At 38.3% G+C, this 19,707-nt stretch overlaps 1 protein-coding gene across 1 annotated transcript in view; it reads right to left on the bottom strand.

Moving 5' to 3' along the window:
* rnf24 (ring finger protein 24) overlaps positions 1-18,438 on the bottom strand; it is a 33,902-nt gene extending 15,464 nt beyond the window's left edge. Inside the window, exons 1-2 of the mRNA XM_042484520.1 lie at positions 17,957-18,438; positions 429-578 (exon numbers count right to left, since the gene is read on the bottom strand). Of these exons, the coding sequence (XP_042340454.1) occupies positions 429-571 (143 nt within the window). The 5' untranslated portion in view covers positions 572-578; positions 17,957-18,438. The remainder of the gene's footprint in view (positions 1-428; positions 579-17,956) is intronic.
* Positions 18,439-19,707: the final 1,269 nt, after the last annotated feature.

The raw sequence follows: 19,707 nt of genomic DNA, 5'->3' as shown, positions 1-19,707 counted from the left end.
ATTATGATCAAAGCTTTTAAGTCACGCAGCCTGAAGCCTTTTGTGAACAAAGCTATGTGAATGGTAAATTCACATGTAAATTCAAAAGACAAGCACATAAATAAAAAAAAAAAACTGCTGCCATTATAGTTGAGTTTTCAACATGTGCAGCTGAGTTTTAACTTTCTCTGGTTGACTGCACCGAAAAAGCCAAAAATTTGTCTCTTCAAAGAGATATATTTTAATTTATCATCCGGGCATTTTCTGTTCATGTAACCCCTAACCACCAAATTTTATAATTGCACCCAGTAAATCGACGATGTTGCCTCACTAAGGAGACCCCTGTATGACACTTACTGCTGCAAAACTCCCACAGCAAAGTCACATCAAACACAAAACAAATTCTAAGCAAAGCTATAGTTCAAAGCTAAACGGTGCGTGGATCTTACCTTATTAGGTAGCAGCAGAAGAGGAGGCTGAGGATGAAGACAAAGATGGCAGTCCCAAACACCACAATGTAGATATTAAGGGGAAGATTCTGGAACCCTATATTTGGCATCCTGAAACTGTAGTGTGGGAAATCGGAGCTCATGGATATTCTGCACAGGGAGACAAATGACACACAGTATAAGTCCACCAATATTCCCTATATATAAACAATACTGACACAGCACTGAATGACACAAAGTAAAACTGAAAGGAAAGGTAATTTAGTTCCACTTCTAAATTAGTTTTATTTTCAGTATTACAGGGACATATTCCACAATTTGGTTTAATTTCAGTTTAATTTTACTGTAAATGCCAAATTTAGCTTTATCAGTCTTACACAGTTTTCTTCAACTGCAGGAGCCAAAGGCGTTTGGATATCAGATCTCTTGGCATTATTCCCAAAACATTATTAGCTTGCGTTTTCAGGGTTAAGATACTACCATAACTTATTAGCATTTTTTCACATCTTTTTCTGAAGCCTAAAATATATCGGCAAAAAAGCAACTGCCCAGAGTGGCATTAGAGAGAACAACCTACAAAGTGCGGATCATGTGTGTGTTTATATGCCCAATTATATTCAACAGATCTTTTTCAAATGACAGCACAGCACAGTGATAGGAATATTGGATGAACACAAAAACATTACCAGCATCTCAACACATAATCCTATCCAAAAAAATAGCGTCTATATTGGAGCATGATAATGTATTATTTAACATGCAAACTGTCACACCACATGACGCAAAAGACACCCTTCAGCTACAGTGAAGATGAACTATAGCCCTGATTATCCTCTATGTGCAGTGCCTCCAGATACTTAATCCATACAATTATTCCACAACGTTCAGAAACTCTAATTTGTAATACATTTGAGGAGAGGCATGGCAGCTGATGAACCTGTTCTGACTCAAGTGGTTCAAATTACGCAAAAAGAAAAAGTGCTTTAGTTCCCAGAAATACACTGACACTAAAATCTATAGCTGTAAAACAAATCAGAGTTCCTGTTTCCTATGCGCCCCGATTTTGAGTCACAGTTTGGTATGTTTTTGGTACAGCAGGGGGGAAAAAATACAGTTTTTTCCATTTATTTTTAGAATGTAAACATTTATCGATGCCATATTGGCCATAATTCTCACTGTAACACACTCAAATGGTCATATTGTCAATAACAACATAATAAATAACACAAATGTCAGCAATGCTCCATCATAAGAATCTGTCCTGTTCACTCCTAAACTACAGATTGCTCTTGCTCTCTCTCTCTCTCTATATATATATATATGGCAGGCACAACGGACTGAATAAAATAAACATTGGAGGTCACATGGTGTAAGTTACAGTAAATAATGGTGTGGTCACATGTCACTTTATTTACTGCTTTGGCGCGGTGTGAATTTGCAGCTAATTGACACATGATGTCATCAAAAGTGAAATGTTTGAAATATATCCACAGATATACCTGACTTCAGTTGAAGACTGTCAGCATACAGTTTGGCACAATGCGTGTCCACTGAGCTTGACTTACCCGGATAACCGTCTAACCCCACAGCATGCTACAGCTGATAGACGGCAACTAGTGCACTGCCAAAGTGTTGCGAGTGTCACTTGCACTTCAGAATATCTGTTCTGCGTGTGCAAGTAGTAGTAGACATTAATAGACTGTTTTGACAGTCTGTGTCACAGGGCATACCGAACTGAGGATGTCGCATACTGAACAAAACATCCTGTGCCAAACGGTTCAGGACAAATATACCGTCACATCCCAAATTAAAAACATTTGAGCAATCCAATAAAAATCCACCGCAGGTTATAAATAAATATGCTCTTGCCTCTTTTTCCCCTCCCTCCCTTAACTAATAGGCTAATAGCCATTCCCACTCAGCAAATTTATGACTCTCGTTCTAAAGGCAAACCCAGAAACCACACTGTGACACTGACAAACAGTTAAAGCTTTGTTCCTGCAGCAGAAGCTCTCCATTTTTCATCTGCCATCTGGAGATAAAGAGTTCTTTGTTTTGTTTTTGTTATATAAAATACAAACGTTTACTCTACGCCACTTTTTCTTGTTACAAAACAGGCAAAAAGCAGTGTTTGTTGTATGTTAACATTTATTTGACAACGTTATATGAGCATACATAAAAAATTCCTTCTGAAATGGATTCATAGAAGCCAAGGCATACTGACAAGGGTCTATTGGTCAAGTGCTCTTACTCAATACCAAAGGGACAAGACCAGACATGCCTATGCCAACCCAGAGAGGAGGAGGAGGAGAGGACAGGAATAACTTTGTGTCCTTTGGGAACTCTGTCTTGTGCCCCTCCCCTTCACTGAACACCGAGAGCTTCATTCCTCTGCACTCTGGAAAGTGGAAAGTTTTGTAGGTTTTGCTGAGGCCACGTTTATGATTACACCACGCGTGTACAGTTGAACTTGCTCTCTATTATATAATGATGGTGTCAGTATGGGGAACACTCTCGGCTTTACCCTCAAGCCCTCTATATATAACATTACTCCAGCCAGTATTAGAAGTCTTGACTGACGCCTTAACGCAGAGCCTCTTGTCCCCCCTTTAAAAAGGGTTTGGCGTTTGCTGTTCGAGATATGTTCAGCTCTATCTAGCTTTACATAAGGACCATGTTCTTGGCAAGACACCTGGCTCATGATATCTGAGAACAGGGATGACAGGATTAATAACATGTAGCTGTCTCTACAGCATACAGTATGTTCCAAAAGCTGTGGTTACATGGTCAATATTTATTTAACCCGACTGAAATCATTTCTTATTATTTTTTCGATAAGTCAACTAATCTAATGACTAATTTACTGATTATTCTAAAGATTATTTTTTTAATTACTTGATTAATATAAAAATTAATTTACCCAAAAATAAATGTCAAAAACTTGTCTCATTAATATTTAAATAATTTTATTCAATTGTATTTCCTAAAAACTATGATAATTGCGATATATATTTAAAAGTTAATCTAATTTCCACACCACTGCTGTGCAATAATAATAATAATAATAATAATTGTTATTATTATTATTATTATTATTATTATTATTATTATTATTATTATTATTATTACTTAATTAATTAGTACTTAATTACTTAGTAGTTAATGTGGCAAGAACATAACTATTTACAGACTGTGACAGCAGCCAGACACTGTAATGTATACAGCAGGATTTAGGCACAATTTTCTTTCTTAAACTATGTTTAAGAAACAGATGACAAAAAAGTCTACTTTCTACCTCCTAATAGCCATAGTTGAAGCTGTTTCCTCACTTGTGCACGGCCGTTAAGGCAAATGGCGAATATAAAACGGCTGAATAACATTGTTGAATTACACACGGTGTGATGATTGCGGCAGTGCAGAAATTTAAATGACTACAAAAACAAGGTCAATGTGTTGATAATCCTGATACAACATTTTTGACTGGGGACAAAAAGTAAACAGGATGCTGCCGTCTGGAGCGCGCTCCCATTGCAGGCTGCCGTTACTAGTTACTATTCGATTGTTACGTTTAGTGGCCACACAATGGTGAATGGACCTGCACTTATATTGCACCTTAACTAGTCCTCCGACCACTTAAGGTGTCTTCACACTACATGTGTCATTTACCAATTTACACACATTTATACACTGGTGTTTGAGGCCGCCCTACATTTCACGCACTCACACACTGATGGAACAGCCATTGGGAGGAATTTGCGGTAAAGTATCTTCCTGTAGGATCACCAATCATACATAGACATGCAGACTAGTGTAGCTGGGGATCAAACCGCCAATCTTCTGATAAGCGAACGATCCGCTCCAATTCCTGAGCCACAGCCGTCACATTGCATTGCAGCCCGTCACAGCGACGTTACAAAAGCCTGCTTTTTCAACTTAGTTATAGTTATTAATCAGAGCACTCACATAAGAACACAGCACTAGCAGAGCCCTAAATTTGTAAATATGAACAATTATTTTTCAAAATCAGCAGAAGGAGGCACGAAGAAACAGCTCCTGCGTCATGTCGTATGCAGCACATGCACAAGCTATGTCAACAAATGTTTCACAGAAAGAACGCTTTCATTCTACCCAAAGAAACACAATCTGATCAAGTGTTTACATGGTTATTCTTCTGAGTGAGATGGTTGGTTCATTTTTATTTTGGCTGGGCTACTATTCTGATTATTAGTGGCAAAATTTGGGTCCCTGTAAATGCACCTTGTGATACTGTAGGAGAACAAGCCCAAGCTTAATTTTAGTTAGTTGCCCCATGCAAATCATTTGATGTGGCAAACATCAAGACAAAGGGGATGGATGCCTTCAGGATACTATGGATAGGACCAAGAGAGTCCAAACAATGACTCTAAAATTATAGGAGAGCCCATATGTTAGCAAATGAAATAGGCCACCCCCATGTGTTATCATTCTGAAAGTCCTTTTTGTCCAAATTTTGGGCTCTGTGCCAAACTCAGGCCCCGCTTCTCTTTCCGTCTTCCTCTAAACACCGCAGAGACAACCTCCCCTTGCTTATCTGAAGACACCAACATGCTGCAGCACTACATGCTTTTCACACAAACTACAAGCATCGCTAGAGATAGCTAAAACCAGTGAAAAATTACTAGCCAACTACTTGTTAACATTCACTCTTGTCTACATTTACTTTAAAACTGACTTCCCTTTTGGCAAGTTTAAAAAGAAAAGGATTGGTGTCAATTTTGCAAGACAACCAATAACTGCATCATGATATCTAAATCTTGTAATGCAGACACACACAGATATATAGCATGCTACACACATACCCGAGTGGCGCCTTCATGTTGAAGAGCAGAAAAGTCTGTCTGTAAGTAACACAGGCCCTTGAGAAGTGACAAAACTTAACCTTGAGTCCTTGTTAGTGGGTTGCCTCCTGCTGGCATATTTGAATCCTAGCCCTTCTTTGCCCTGATGATAAAGGCTCCAGGCCAATCTCAAGCCTGGTTTCACTCTGACTCTCTCTCTAAATAACCACAACAGTTTCGTGCCTATCTGAACACACAAACATGCTGTGGAGCAACATTTTTGAGCAACACACTGACAAACCACTCTAAACAGTAGATAATTAAGTAAGCAGGGAGACCTCTGAAGAGCAGGTGGGAAATAACTCGACAATTTTAGCACTTTTTGTTAACAGATCAGCAATAAATAGTAAGCTGTGGTTCAACACCAGACATGTAAGTGAAAGCAAAGTTTCAGACGCAGCAGAATCAACGGTTAAGTTTTACTTTCCCTGCGCCTGATGTTCCACTGTGCTGTCTCTGTCCCAAAGTGTGCTCCCAATAAATGGTCCAGCTCCAAAGATCTATTTGTGGCGGCAGACTCTTTAATTGTGGCGGCCCGCCACAAATAAATCTATGTGTGGGAAACCCTGAAAGTACCCTGTGCCAATAAATAGAAATAACAGGCTGTATGATTCGCAATCATTGCTCTATATCACAAAGTGAATTAAAGCATATAAACAAAATTATTTTGTATACAGTATTATTATGGATGCATGGCATTGCCTGTTACTGTATTACACATCATTCTTATGTTGCGGTGCTGCTATGAACAAGTTAACTCTTACACAGAACTATAAACTTGAGTGAGCTATAACGGGACTGCCAGGAGACCCAATGAGGAAGCATAAATCTATACAGTGCTGTGGAAAGCTATGGCACAGACATGTGGGTCATTCAGCTGGTCTGAGTTTAGGAGATAGCAGCATTCAATGCAAGTTAGACTCAATGAAGGTCCTCCTGCAAATACATCTGCTCTTAGGCTGTCCCCTTTACCATGTGCGACACCCCGAAAGTATCAAGATTCGCTGACCTAGAGGCTCTTGGCTAGATCAAGCAATCTAGAAATCCAATACCTTCAGAGTAAACAACCCACATACGACTACAACACTTCAGGGCTACAACATAGTCAGACACAGAGGTTTGTTAGAAACTGTGTTTATTTTGGCAGCTATTTTAGAGTTTATCTTAATCTAAATAAGAAAATGCTCATTAGTTTTAGTCACATGTTAGTCATTTTTTTCCTTCGTAGTTAGAGTTTATACTGAGTCGATAACATCTCAAAACAATTTAGTTGATAAAAACATTTTAGGAATTTTTTTACTTTTAGTCTTTTTTTTCATTTGCACTAATCTAATTGGACTAATACGGATATCAGAAACTGACATCAAGTGAGAAGTTATATCAGCAGTTGAAATGTAGAACATGGGTAGTACTGCAGTTTGTTAAACTGCAAAAGTATCCTTACATGTTGAAATGTCCATGCAGGTTCGTGTATGTAGGTCAGATCAAACATCACCTTAAGTTACAGATTGCTGAACGCAAGAATGCTATTTGCATTCACAACATGGACTATGCAACAGTGAGACATTATGTTCAGGCAAACCATGGCTTACCTGCATCACATAATTCTGGGGCATTGTGAAAAAAACCTCTCCCTTCCACAGAAGAGGTGATATGATCAACAAATTACCAAAAAGAAAAGCCTTTTGGATGTACACATTAAACACAGACTTAATAAAGAACTGAGCCTAGCATGTTATTTATGATCCATCTCTCATTTAAGAGGATTTATTACTATTATAGCCTGTGACAGGCAACATATATTTTATTGTTGTTTCAAAATGTGTCATTTTCTTTTTTATTGAGTGCTATCATTGTTGTGGTCTATGGGTTGAGTACTTCCCTCTCTGATTATCCAATGTGAGATTGTTCTTTGTGGATTATTAAACTTTTTCGATCTGTATCAAGTGTTTGACTCTGATAAAGATGCAGTGGCCCATTGAAGTGTTTGCTGTAATCACCAACTTTCACATGTAGAGGGTCTGAAGAGCAACAGATTCCCTCAAAGCAGAAAAATAACGTTATTTAAAATCTCATACCGCTCATAAAGGCATGAGAAAAAAAAATGCAAGCACATCTGTGCTCGGCTTCCTGTTTTTAAAACATGTTTTTAATACATTTCATAAAATCATTTACCATTCTCTTCCCATCTCATCTGATTTCGGATGTTTGATAGCCCACGACATTTTTGTCTTGTCTTGTCAATGAAAATGAAACCTAGCTTTCATCATTGTTTTTCCTTTTCTTTTTCAAAATTAAGACCTTTTTTTTAGCACGTCAATGTCTCGTCCTCATCATCATCGTGGCAAACAAAGTCCTTGACATACATTTTTCGCCATAGTTTGATTAGAAGTGAAAATGCAGCCAAACATTCAGAAACACGGTGAAAGTATTTCTTCCCTGTAGTAACTGCTGGGAAACAATCAGAAATCATTAGATAAAATTACATACACAGACAGATGACACATTTAAGGACAAATCTGAGTAGAGTGGAGAAACTCAATATGTAAACATGCCTCTGTACAGATAACAAACACTTAATGAGGGAATACCTTTAGGAAGAACGGTGTATTTTAAGTAGAGTTAAACAGACTTGAAGTTTATGCCAAGAACCATTAAAGTTCCTCTGGAAGCTTACTGAGTAAATAAATGTTGGGTTTTGATTTATTTTATCAATCATGTGTGAATTTAACAAATCTTACAATCAAGCTGTAGAAAAATGCAGACATCTGCCATGACATGAAAAACTAACCATAGTCCAGACTTTGCTCTTAGTCCGAAATTCCCTCCTCGATGCTTCCTGCTAATAAATAACTTCCTGTGCATCTAAAAATATCTTGTTGCCCCCGTCCCTCTTTGAAACGGAAGGGCCCACTCAGGACCAAAGCCAAACTTGCATGCTTCACTGGGTATGAAACTACCAAAAAATGTGAATGTACAGTGAGGCAGTGCTGACAGAGCTATCTCTGCTGCACAATGTCCGACTGAAGTAGAAGTGATCCCAGATACAAATGTGAAAGCATCTCACATAAAGGGTAATCCTGCGAAAGACCAAACAGCACTGCGAAATGTGACGGCTTGGCAACAAACAGTGTCTTCTGGTTGGAAAGGGCAGATGTGATTTGCATCTGCTCTCCTCATCCCACCATTTCTACCACCATCTGCTTCTCTCACTCAGTGACGCTTTCACATGGCCTCACCCTGTTACATAACCAGCAACAAGGCCACGCACAGCACATCACATCACATCACAGTCATAGGATATGAGCGTGAGTGGGCAAATCACTCCTCGCATATATTTGCACTTTTCCTGTGTCGTGATGTAACAGAAAAGAAAAATGTATGGTTTTAACTTCTGTGATATGAAAAGCTGATATGGGTATCAAACTAATATCCTACCAAAACTTAACAAAACATTTTTTACAAACACCCTAAAAAAAACAATGTAGTTTGCAAAAGTAAAACATAATTAACAAACTGATGTGTTTTGTTTTGTGGAAAAAAAAAGGAGAATGTGAAAACCCCAGTAAGTTTAGAGTTTGTGTAAGTCAGTTCACCCACATACACACATATAACATTTTTAGGACTGCTCCTCAAAAGTAGCAGTTGGGACAGAGTGGCAAAAAAAGATCTTACTCACAACACATATTTTTAACTATCTGAGATTATATAACTAAATAATTTGTAGTTTGTGTATTAGGACTGAACCATATTTTCCATATTTGGTGGTAAAAACTCAGACACAGTAGAATAACAAAGACAAATATTCTTCCCTAATGAATTAAGCGTGAACTGACACAGAAAATGTGCATAACCGGGAAGCAATGAAGAAAGTGAAACAAAAATACATGCCACTACCTCACTATGTAAACAAGCCAAACTCTCATTAATGCATGCAGGGGCACTCACTCTATGAACTTAATATAGGCCAGTCCCCCACCAGAGACAGAGAAACTGTCAGACATACAAGCTACATTCTGTTTAGGTCGGGGGAATTTCAGCGGCAATATGTTTTCATTTCAAGCGAAGCCTCGATAGAATTAAACCATTTACTGAGCTGCTGTCCCTCATGATCGGGAACTCTTGGCTTCATGAGGATAACATCACTCCCTAACTAAGTGAAAGAAAGACAACACCTCAGTATTACACTTTTCCCTTTTGGCTGGTAAATAGTTTCACTATTACACAAAGTCTTCTGAGCATTTAATCCACACTAAGTGAAAACACTTATTGGAGGACCTTTTACACCATAGGCCAACGAGTCGTCACGTATTAAGAGTCACATAACAGTTTCATGTCGACCTTTGCTATGTCAAACAAGTATGCAGACTTTCTTAAAACAACTAAAAAATACATTACAGTGCATGAGATACCAGTCCACAGATTGACATCAAAATACATGGATTAGAATCTCGTTCAAGATGAGCACTCAAATACGTAGAGCAAAGAGAAACTAGTATGTTTTAAAGACCTATAAAACCATGTGAGACAACCATATATAGACCTGTCCTGACGAAACTAAGCCTCTGACCTCTGATGTTTTCCGACAACCCAAGATCATTCTTGAACATCTGACCAAAGAACCCTCCCTTTGTCCTTGCTCAGCCATTATGTAACTAATTCATCGTACAATGTGATGACTGTGGAGCCTAATCAAACATAATGAACACACAAGTCACCCACCCGTCAACCACTCCAGCCCTCCTCTGCACTCTACTTGTAATCAATAGGGGCTGAACCATGATTACACACATCACATGGACAAATGATGACATCTGGACCCATGACATTTAGTATTTGTTTGTCATGTGATAAAGTATGTTTCATGAGGTTGCTCAGTAAAACTGCCATTGTTTTTTTTTTTTTCAAGAAGAATGTATCCAAATACTTGACCAAAACAGATTCATTAAATGTACTTTTAATTTCCAAAATAGCTTTTCTATATGCATCTTTGGTGCTTTTTTAAAATCATATTTTTTAAATGACAAATTCCCTTTAAAAACAACCCTTAAAACCTTAGCTCTGTTCAGTAGTTTCTTGTAATCAGCCCACAACATCACATTCATGGGATGCTGTCCGAATGAGAAGTGGAAATTTCCACTAGCAGCTACAGCCGGCCATGAGATTTGCACATCTGAAACTTAATATGCCAAAGGGCAGCAACAAACACCAGGGCCTCAGAGGCAGAGCAAGAGGGCTCTTCAAAATGTGCCGGCTGTGGGAAGTGAAATGCCCACATTCATACGATACTGAACTTGCACATCAGATTTTCAGCAGTTTGAGTGGGGGATGTTATGGAGGCACTGGCCATTTACATGTCTGACCGTCAATCAAGGCATAATTGCTTCTAGTTGAAATGTTTTATGACAAGAGCGGCTTGTTAAATCATCCTTTCAGCCAGAGGAGGAAAAACAGATCAGTTTCAAAGCATACAAAATGCAGGCCTTGGATACAGCCGTCAGCGAGGACTGTAGAAAGCTCTAAAAACTCCTTTCTCTGTTTAAAGCAGTTTCCAGAGAGAATGAAGATGTCGATATTGATTATCACGCACCGCATTACTTATGAAAGTAGCCATTAGTGTTTCCACTTCAAGCTCTGAAATATGCATTACAAAAAGCGTGTTTTTCTTAAGCTGGACCAAGTTCTACAGTAAGTAGGTCACTGTAACTATAACTCCAGTTATGGAGTTGTGGGAGGCACAGGACTTGAGTGGAGCTGACAAGGTCAACCTAATGCCAGCTGCTGATATAATTCCAATTACTAAATTTACGTCTAAATCATCTCTATGTACTGTCAAACACTTACATTTAAACACCTTGGCAGGCACATAATGGGCTAAATGGAAGATGCTATCATGATATTTAATATATTAATTTTAAATATGTCTGGGCAATGTATAAATATTGTGATATGAGAGTGGATATTGTCTTAGAATTTGGATATAGTAATATCAAAAGTGTTGTCTTTTTCTAGTTATAAAGAATGCATTACAGTAAAGTACTTTTCTGAATTTACCAGACTGTTCAAACTGCTCTATTGTTTGCCTTTACCAAATTAGCAATTGCCGATGATTATCTTTTAAAAAACAAAATGCATTGGGAAAAAAATGTGTTTTTTTTCTAAAAGCATCAATAGCAAACATTCAATATCATCACAATATTTAGTTATTTGATCAAAAATAATCTGATATTTTGCTTTCTCCAAATCCCCCACTGCTGTTAAAGCTCCCTCTCTAGAGCAACAAATGCTCATTGACATGCTAAAGTACGTGTAAATGAGTGTTAATCATATCAGTAACCGGTCATTCCATACAAGTTGACTTTACTACAGGTGTTAAAAAATGTAACTTATAAATCTAATCAAAACAAATTATATATTTAGAACAACTTCTATGTCTATGCTAAACCACTAACAGTAGCTGATCGTAATCTAACACTCGAAGATAAGCTGTATCTAAAGGATTTATCAATTCAAATAATGAAATAAAACACGTGATAGTCTATGAAGAAACCAACTTCCAAAAAAATATATATGTATATGTATTCAAAGTAAAAACATACTTTTCATTTGTGAGATTAACAGTTATAGATTTGTATGATAAATAAATTAAGTAAACAAATATCTGTATACATGTGGCAAGTAATGAATCCCTAGAACGGTGTATGACAATCTAATGCAAGTATCTGTAAATATGACAAAGCTCTTGACATACTTCTGGGACCTTGACTGGAAGAGAAGATAAAGAAAATCGTTCAAATGGGAACAAAATCAAAAAGTTTATGACCTTTCCTTTATTTGCTCTTTTGCTCTCTCACCCTCCCCTTACAGCCCATCATTCCTCAGTGGACTCCGATAGTAACACAAGCTGACACAAACAAGAGGAACTGACACACACAGCTGTCTCATAGCACTCTTGTCTCTCCCTATACAGTGTCACATTTGCCTGGTGGGTTTTTTTTTTTTTTTTTTTTACTATCAGCGCCCCATGTCACCTCATTAGCTGTCAGCATTTGACCGACAAAGTTTTACTCACTTCCCCCTATTTTGATTAATTTTTATTTTTGTCTACGGTTGTCTCGTAGCCACACACACACGCACATCTTTAAATCAAGAGTATTGTGTTATTTCAACTGGAAATTATCTTTTTAAAACAGTGTCTCAGAACAAGATGATATTTAAATTGTAACAAACGTAATCCTATGATATTTCTTTTCACAGCTACCTACTTTAGAGAAACAGGACCCTTAGTTTGCAAAGTGCAGGGTCACAGGCACTATAAATAACACCTGTAGTCATGTGAGGGTGAGTAAGTCATACTGAAGCATAAAAACAACCACAACCCAACGCAAGTCATGCCATTTCTTGGGGTTATTCACTACTGACCTACAGGAAATAAACAAATAATCTGAGACAAAACAAAGCATATCAAAGTTTCAAGTCCACAAACAATGACTAAATCTAAAATATTCAAATGTTTATTTTCTCACAGACACAGATGCTATATGTCTACTAATGAACCTACTCTCAATTTCAGTAATGCATTCCTTTAGTCGGTCTATTTAAAAAAATATGTTTGCGTTGGCTAAGAGCCTTGTGCTTGAGGCCAAGATCAACAATGATTATGATTATGGTAAGTGGATGAAACTGTAGAGTAACACAATAAATGAATAAAGTATGTCAAAAGGGTTAGCTGCCAACTGCTCTGTGTCGTGATGACACAGGAGCGGGCCACTTATTGACCAACAACCAACGCAGATGCAGGCTTTCTGCATGACTCTGTGCCTGCATTTGGCCCAAACATAACTGTTTCCCACAAACAGGCAGATAAAGCAACCTTTGCAGTGGACTTGCTGTGTTCTCTAATTTTAGGTTCTGAATATAAATTCAATATGCAATCAGTTCTCCAAGCATTCATTCATTCTTGTTGAAACAATGCATATTTGGAACGAGTTGGACCTGCTAAACGTGTTGCAGGAGACATTAGTCAGACAAATTTGTTATGCAATGTGGTATTTGACTATTCAAAGTGTAACCTCACCCTCAGGTCTGAGCCTAACTCCACCCACTGCATAATTTTGAAAAAATGCTGAAAAGTGTGCAAGAAGCTGAGAGGAGGGGCGAGAAGGGGATAAGGAAGGAGGGGTATTAAAGAGAATTTCCATTTTTTTTAACAGAAATTTGATGTCGATTTTTATAAATTTGGTGAGAAATGTCCATATTTGCGCCAGTGTGGATGTGCTTCATCACAGTGCAGTCATATCATTTGGTTTACAGCTCAAAAGTTAGGTTTAAGTGAGCAGTACCTCTTTAACCTCTGCCCTCCAGTGGCCTCAAGTAAGTTCCTCTTAACTGGGAAATGACATAACTAGTGTTAACACATAAGGCCTATTCAGACTGGAGGTGCTTTTCCACAACTCTAACCCCCCCCCCATCTTACAGTACGTCACTTAAGTGTTCCTATCAGCGGAGTGGATGCAAAAAAACAAACAAAAAAACCCTCAAAGTTATGTAGTTTTGGGGGGAAGTTCCCCAGTAGGCAGTTCCCCAGGGAGTCCCCACAACTGTTATGTCTGAAAACTACGGGTCGGCTGATTTTCAGCCTTGCTGATTTTTGGGTGGGGACGATATTTGGCATTTTGCCTATTATCTGCATGGGCATTTGATTTTAATGATCGCCGATAAATTTACCAAAAAGTGCAAAGAAAGTGTCAGTATGGAACTTTTACATTGTAGAACCTCAGGGAGTTATTTCATTTATTCATTTTTTTACTTAAAATTTCACTTGACTTTATTAAAAAAAAAAAAGTTGCTGTGAATTTGCTGTATATGATGCTGACAATCTTGGTTTTGATTAAACATTTGCCAAAGGCATTTAAACAAAGTTCTGTTTTGGAGTTTGTTATATTCAAAATTCTAAAAACTGACAGAAAGATTTTCATTTTCATTGTAAATGCACATTGGTTCCAAATATCGGTTATCGGTCTCATTAACTAATAATAATCGGTATCAGCCCTGAAAAACCAATATCAGTCGACCCCTTCTAAAAAAACGGCTATCGACAGCATCCTTTTAATAACAGCAATGCATTTTTATATTTAGTAATACTATGTGTCAACACACACATAGCTGACCTCCATTTTTTCCTCAGACCATCTAAAGACCCTTCACAGACGCCCTGTAAATAACAGAACAACCATTTACAACGGTGATGTCAGAGAAAGAGACCAGCACCTTGCTGTTACAGAAGCCCAGTGTTTCACCTACATGATCCCTTGGAACAAAACTCACTCTGTATGACTTAATGAAAAGAGGCATGGTCTCCACTCGTTCTCTTACAGTAAATCTCATCAGGATTGGGTTGCGCAAGCTATTCGTAGGAAGGTAAGCTATTTTAATATTGATGTAATTTCAGTTTGCTTTATGCCGTCTCAATGAAAAATGAAACTGTTATCTGTACTGGCTTCTAGGAAAGTAACATGGAGATATGAATTGGTTTATTAATATTGCTGGATAGATGGCCCATGTAATACTTAGCAAATCAGCGGATTCCTGATGCTTCTTTGGCAGGAAAATGTAATGAAAGCTCGATGATGAAGTGCTCTGTATTATAACGTGTTCACATAGTTCTTTCTCCTCAGCCCTACAACTGTAAAATAATACATCCTTAAAAGCACTGCAACATGATCTGCAGTGCTCAGGTCACTAAAATTTGTTTTCTGTTTCCTACCTTGCTTAAGTGCCTAACATGCATGATAGTCTCCAAACACAAATGCTTCAAGGCTGCTAAAAAAACTCTAAGGTATCTGAGAGCAGACACTGCTAGTGGTCACTCAACACAGGGCTGTGCAGAGCAATGTTTAACCACTCCATCTCGAGATCGGTGAGTGCAGTGCTCACTAACGAAACCCTCACTGATCTTCACCTATACTGTCTCAGATATGGTCTTTGGGACATTGCTGTTACACCTAAAGTGACTGTTTTCATCTAAAGTCTCTGTGTGTTGTAAGGACAGCCTTTTATTGAAATTTCTGTTTTTTAAAAATTAAGTTTGCTTTACTTAAAATTCAGAGTAACTACATATCTGTTTCTTCATTTTGGACAGAAGGTTCAGTCATGTGTGCAGAGACATCAATAATGGTATCGCTCTCAGAGGTCAGTGCACAGAACATTCAACTTAGTTGAACTTTTGGTGCTCTCCATTGATGCAGGGCTGCAGCCGGTCAAATAACCTGAATTCAAGATGACGGGCAGAAAGATTTTGTCCTCTTATATTCTGTCCATAGCTGCTCGAAAGATTTCAGTATTTTGGGTCATTGTAACATTGTTTGATAGCTACATTCGCAGTAAGAAGTCACTACACAGAAATGCATGTACTCATTTTATAGCACCATCATGGCTACGTGGTTCATGAACAGTATTAGGTGCTTTTGAAGGAGCTTTTTCAAGGAGTTTACTGACACTGCAGATTCAGTTATGAGATGTGAAGTCATGTGTACAGAGACGTCGATGTTATCACCCTCAGAGGTCAGCGCAAGTTTAACAAATTTGAACTTTGGGTGCAGTGCGCTATGCACCACATACTTTTATAGGGAGGGAAAGACCAGTCAATATAACTCCTCTTCACAAAAGTACTATTTGCACATTTGCATCTGAGAGCTTTACAATCTGAACATGACACTCTGCATCCTCTGATGAAAGAGGGTATTTATATACACATCACAATGGTGCAAGGCTATCAAAAAACAGCGTCCATAAGGGAAAAAAGAAGTGCCGGCATGCTCACTCCATGCCACACAAGTTTAATAAATTTGATCTGTTTTTTTAAGGTTTTTGTGTGTATGAGTGTAAAGTGGAGATTACTTCTGTTCTCCCTTAACCTTAATGTAACAAACATTTGAACACAGGTGATGTCGACTGATGATGAATTTGAATATATTCTCAATATATTCTTCTTCTATGTATTTACTGAATTGCTGATAATCAATTGTTTAACCACCCTGAGTGGTTCAGGTGGTTAACCACACCAGCCACCACAGAGCTTGTCAATCTACTGATGCGCTTTATGTGTACATATAGGTGTGGTTTCATCTTTTCAAACATTTTGACCTGACAAAGACTGAAGTAGGATGTTGTCTTCATTAAACTTGTGTGGCATAGAGTAAGTATGCAGGCATTACTTTTTTTCCCTCATATTGAATGACAGTTGTTCAGTATTTTGATTTAATATTTGATGCATATTCTGTCAAAAGATGCTATTAATGTGGCTGATTTTAGGAAGGACATGGGCCCTTACTCGACAGCTGTACGACATAGTATGCAGTTACCATATATTCCGCCGCTTCTTGCATCATGAGTCATTAAAAAAAAAAAACGCAACTGTTTCCTCTTAAGATGAAAAAGTATGCTACTTTACACCATTCCTGAAAGCTGCAATGCTCGCTGTCGACTTTTTTAACATGGGCATGTCTGCTACTTCGCAGGGAAAATCTGGCATTAGGTTCCATTTGTTTGCTTCTTTGCTGTCTATTTATGAAAACAAATTATTTTCACCTACCTAGTTCCTATTTGTGCATGTCTGTGTCATGATTGTCCTGCCATGAAAATAAATGCAAGTGATCTTGCTTGATGAATCAATATTGTCATATTGTATATTTTGAGGGACAAGCAAAGGACCGTTTAAAATTGGACTGGGGATCAGACTGTGGACATGACTGCTGTATATGAATATGATTTCTGCCTCTATAAGGTCTACAAAGTGCATAAACAACCTTGCTTGCATTTCAGTGAAACATTTATCAGACTGGAGATCATTAGCACACATTTTCTGCTCCATGTGCATTTTTCTTACCACACAAAAAGTGCATGACACACTGTGTATACACATATTAAATGTCTTGCACTGCTGCAAGCTACACCCACTGAGTAGAAGCGTGTTATAGATCATGCGTGCTGCAGCCCACACAATGCTGTCAGTGTTGACGGAAACACAGAGAAAGCCCTACTGTTCCTTTGCTATCAACAAGGGTCATCACTGTTTGGCTTAAAGTGATTTTAGATGTAATGGTGGCTTCTCTATCTGTGCACGACACTGTAAAGCACTGTCATGATTGCGTTATGATGAGCGAAAATTGTGTCGGTGACAGGACATCATTAAACTGAGCTGACTTTTACCTCGTCATTGGGCGTTATGAGAGCCTAATGATTTCACCTGACATCATCTACGTCGGTGCATCTTAATGCTGCAGCTGGGGTTAACCAAATCTTGGCGTGGCTATTGTTTATTGCAGGACAGCTGGGCGTAGGCTCGCGCTAGCTAGCAGCGTTAACTGCTAACTGTAGCTACAAACGCATTGCTTTACGTTATCTCAGAACAGCCAGCACCTAAAAATGATACTGTTAAATAACGTTATGCCAACTCAAAAACATCCACACACCCCTCTGCAAAGTCTGTGATGTGTTTAATGATAACTCGCGGTGGTAAACGTGTTAGTACACAACACGTTTGACTTGACTTGAACTCGTAATATGACCGCATCAGTGCCTGGTACCAAGTTCGATATATTATAACAGTTAGCAGCTAGCAGTAAGGGGTTAAAAATAAAGGACACTCACCAGCGTTTCCCTCAGCTCCAGCAGTAGCTGTGCTCTTCTGCTGTGTATTTCTTGACACACTCGGGGTGCTAGAAGGCTTTAAAAGGCGACAACTTGACCCAAAAGTGAAAGCGAAGATCCTTATCTTAGCGTGGCGAAACCCCTGCTGCAGGGCGACCTCATCACACAGCCCCCGCCGGAGATGGTGACGCTGGTGGCGGCTGTGGTTAACAGGAGCCTCGCTGGGAATGAGTGGGAAGCGGCAGCACAGGCAAAATAAACGACGATAAATAAAGACGATTGGATGTATGTCAGGGAGGGGAGGGATCCCGCGAGGGACTTTCTCGAAGTGATTTTCCACAAAAATCCGTCGTTGGCAATGGCAGTCGTGGTTGGTGATCTGTACGGCTAAGCCCACTACCACCAGTAGTTAGATCCCACCTCCTCCCAGTCCGTCAGCTCAGCACACACAGACCGATGCGGGTAATGCCGCTGGAGGTTTTGAGGACAGCGTGTACGAGGGGAGTGATGCTTGCATGGGAGAGAGGGAGGGGGGGGAGGGAGGGGATGCCGCACATGGTCACGTAGCCGATTGCAAGAGATTCTTAAAATTAAGGGTTCAAATCAGAACCAGCACTGGTTCCTCAATGGTGATGCCGAGGGACAGAGCTGGAGGAAACGTCAGGTTTTTAACCCATTGAAACCCGAGCAAATTGGTTATTGCAAACTTAACAAATGAGCCAACATTTTGCGAGGAATTTGGTAAAAGTTGCAAAAAATTACCTGAAATACATCAACAATAATGATAATTTCCGAAATCTAATTTTCAAACATTCAATTATAATAACTATAAGTGGATTTGAGTTTTTTTTATATATTATTTTTTCCTAAGTCATTTGATAATTTTCTATTTTCTATTTATTAGTTTATTGCTAAGTTTAAGATCTTTTTTTGTCACCTTTTAATTATTTTTATTTATTTTTTGCAATGCACAGGACATTTCATGTCAAGTTGCTGATATTCTTTTTCCATATTTTTGAAAGAAATCCTGTTTCAAAGGTTTAAATAGGCCTACTTGCTAAAGGTGTCTGAAAACTACAAGAAAACTGATGTTGGTCCAGATTAAAGGTTTAAAAGCCTGATTAGTGAGTACAAAATTCAAGAAATCAACTGTATAACAGTGGGGGTAGGGTGGGAAGCACCCCACAAGGGAGGCTGGGTAGAATTATCCTCTGGAAAACCTATTGAGAAACTCAATAGCTGAAGAGACAATTTCATTCAGACAATTTTTTTTTAAGTTTACAAAATCTTGGATTGTGGTTTTCTAAATTTTGATTACTGAGTTCCATTTCGTGAGGCCAGCATTGCTACACAATACAAGTGCACACATTAACTATTTAATAACTTTTTAGGACACATATTGTGGCATTTTAATCACTAATGACTACTACCTTGTATTACTTTTTTTTTTTTAAATTTTAACTTTTTAAATGAAAAAGTTAGCGAAAGTAATGAAATAAGAAAACCAATCTGTTTTTGTTGGTTTGAATAGGTAATAACTTAATGTGTATTTTGCTTTAATTTGGTAGTGAAATGCTATGATGTTTAAGCCACAGTGTAAGTATACCCCATTGCAAGCAAAAGGTCTGCATGCAATATATTACAGTATCAAGAGTACTCATTGTGCAGAGTGGTCCTTTTCAGAGTTATATATAACTCATTAAGACTGATGCATTCATGTGCATGTAGCATCTTACTGTAGTAGCTGGTTG

The sequence above is a fragment of the Plectropomus leopardus genome, chromosome 4 (assembly GCF_008729295.1).
Source record: "Plectropomus leopardus isolate mb chromosome 4, YSFRI_Pleo_2.0, whole genome shotgun sequence".
Classification (NCBI taxonomy): Eukaryota; Metazoa; Chordata; class Actinopteri; order Perciformes; family Serranidae; genus Plectropomus; species Plectropomus leopardus.
The sequence above is the reverse complement of the archived record's forward strand: the minus strand, read 5'-3'. Positions and strand labels throughout refer to the sequence as shown.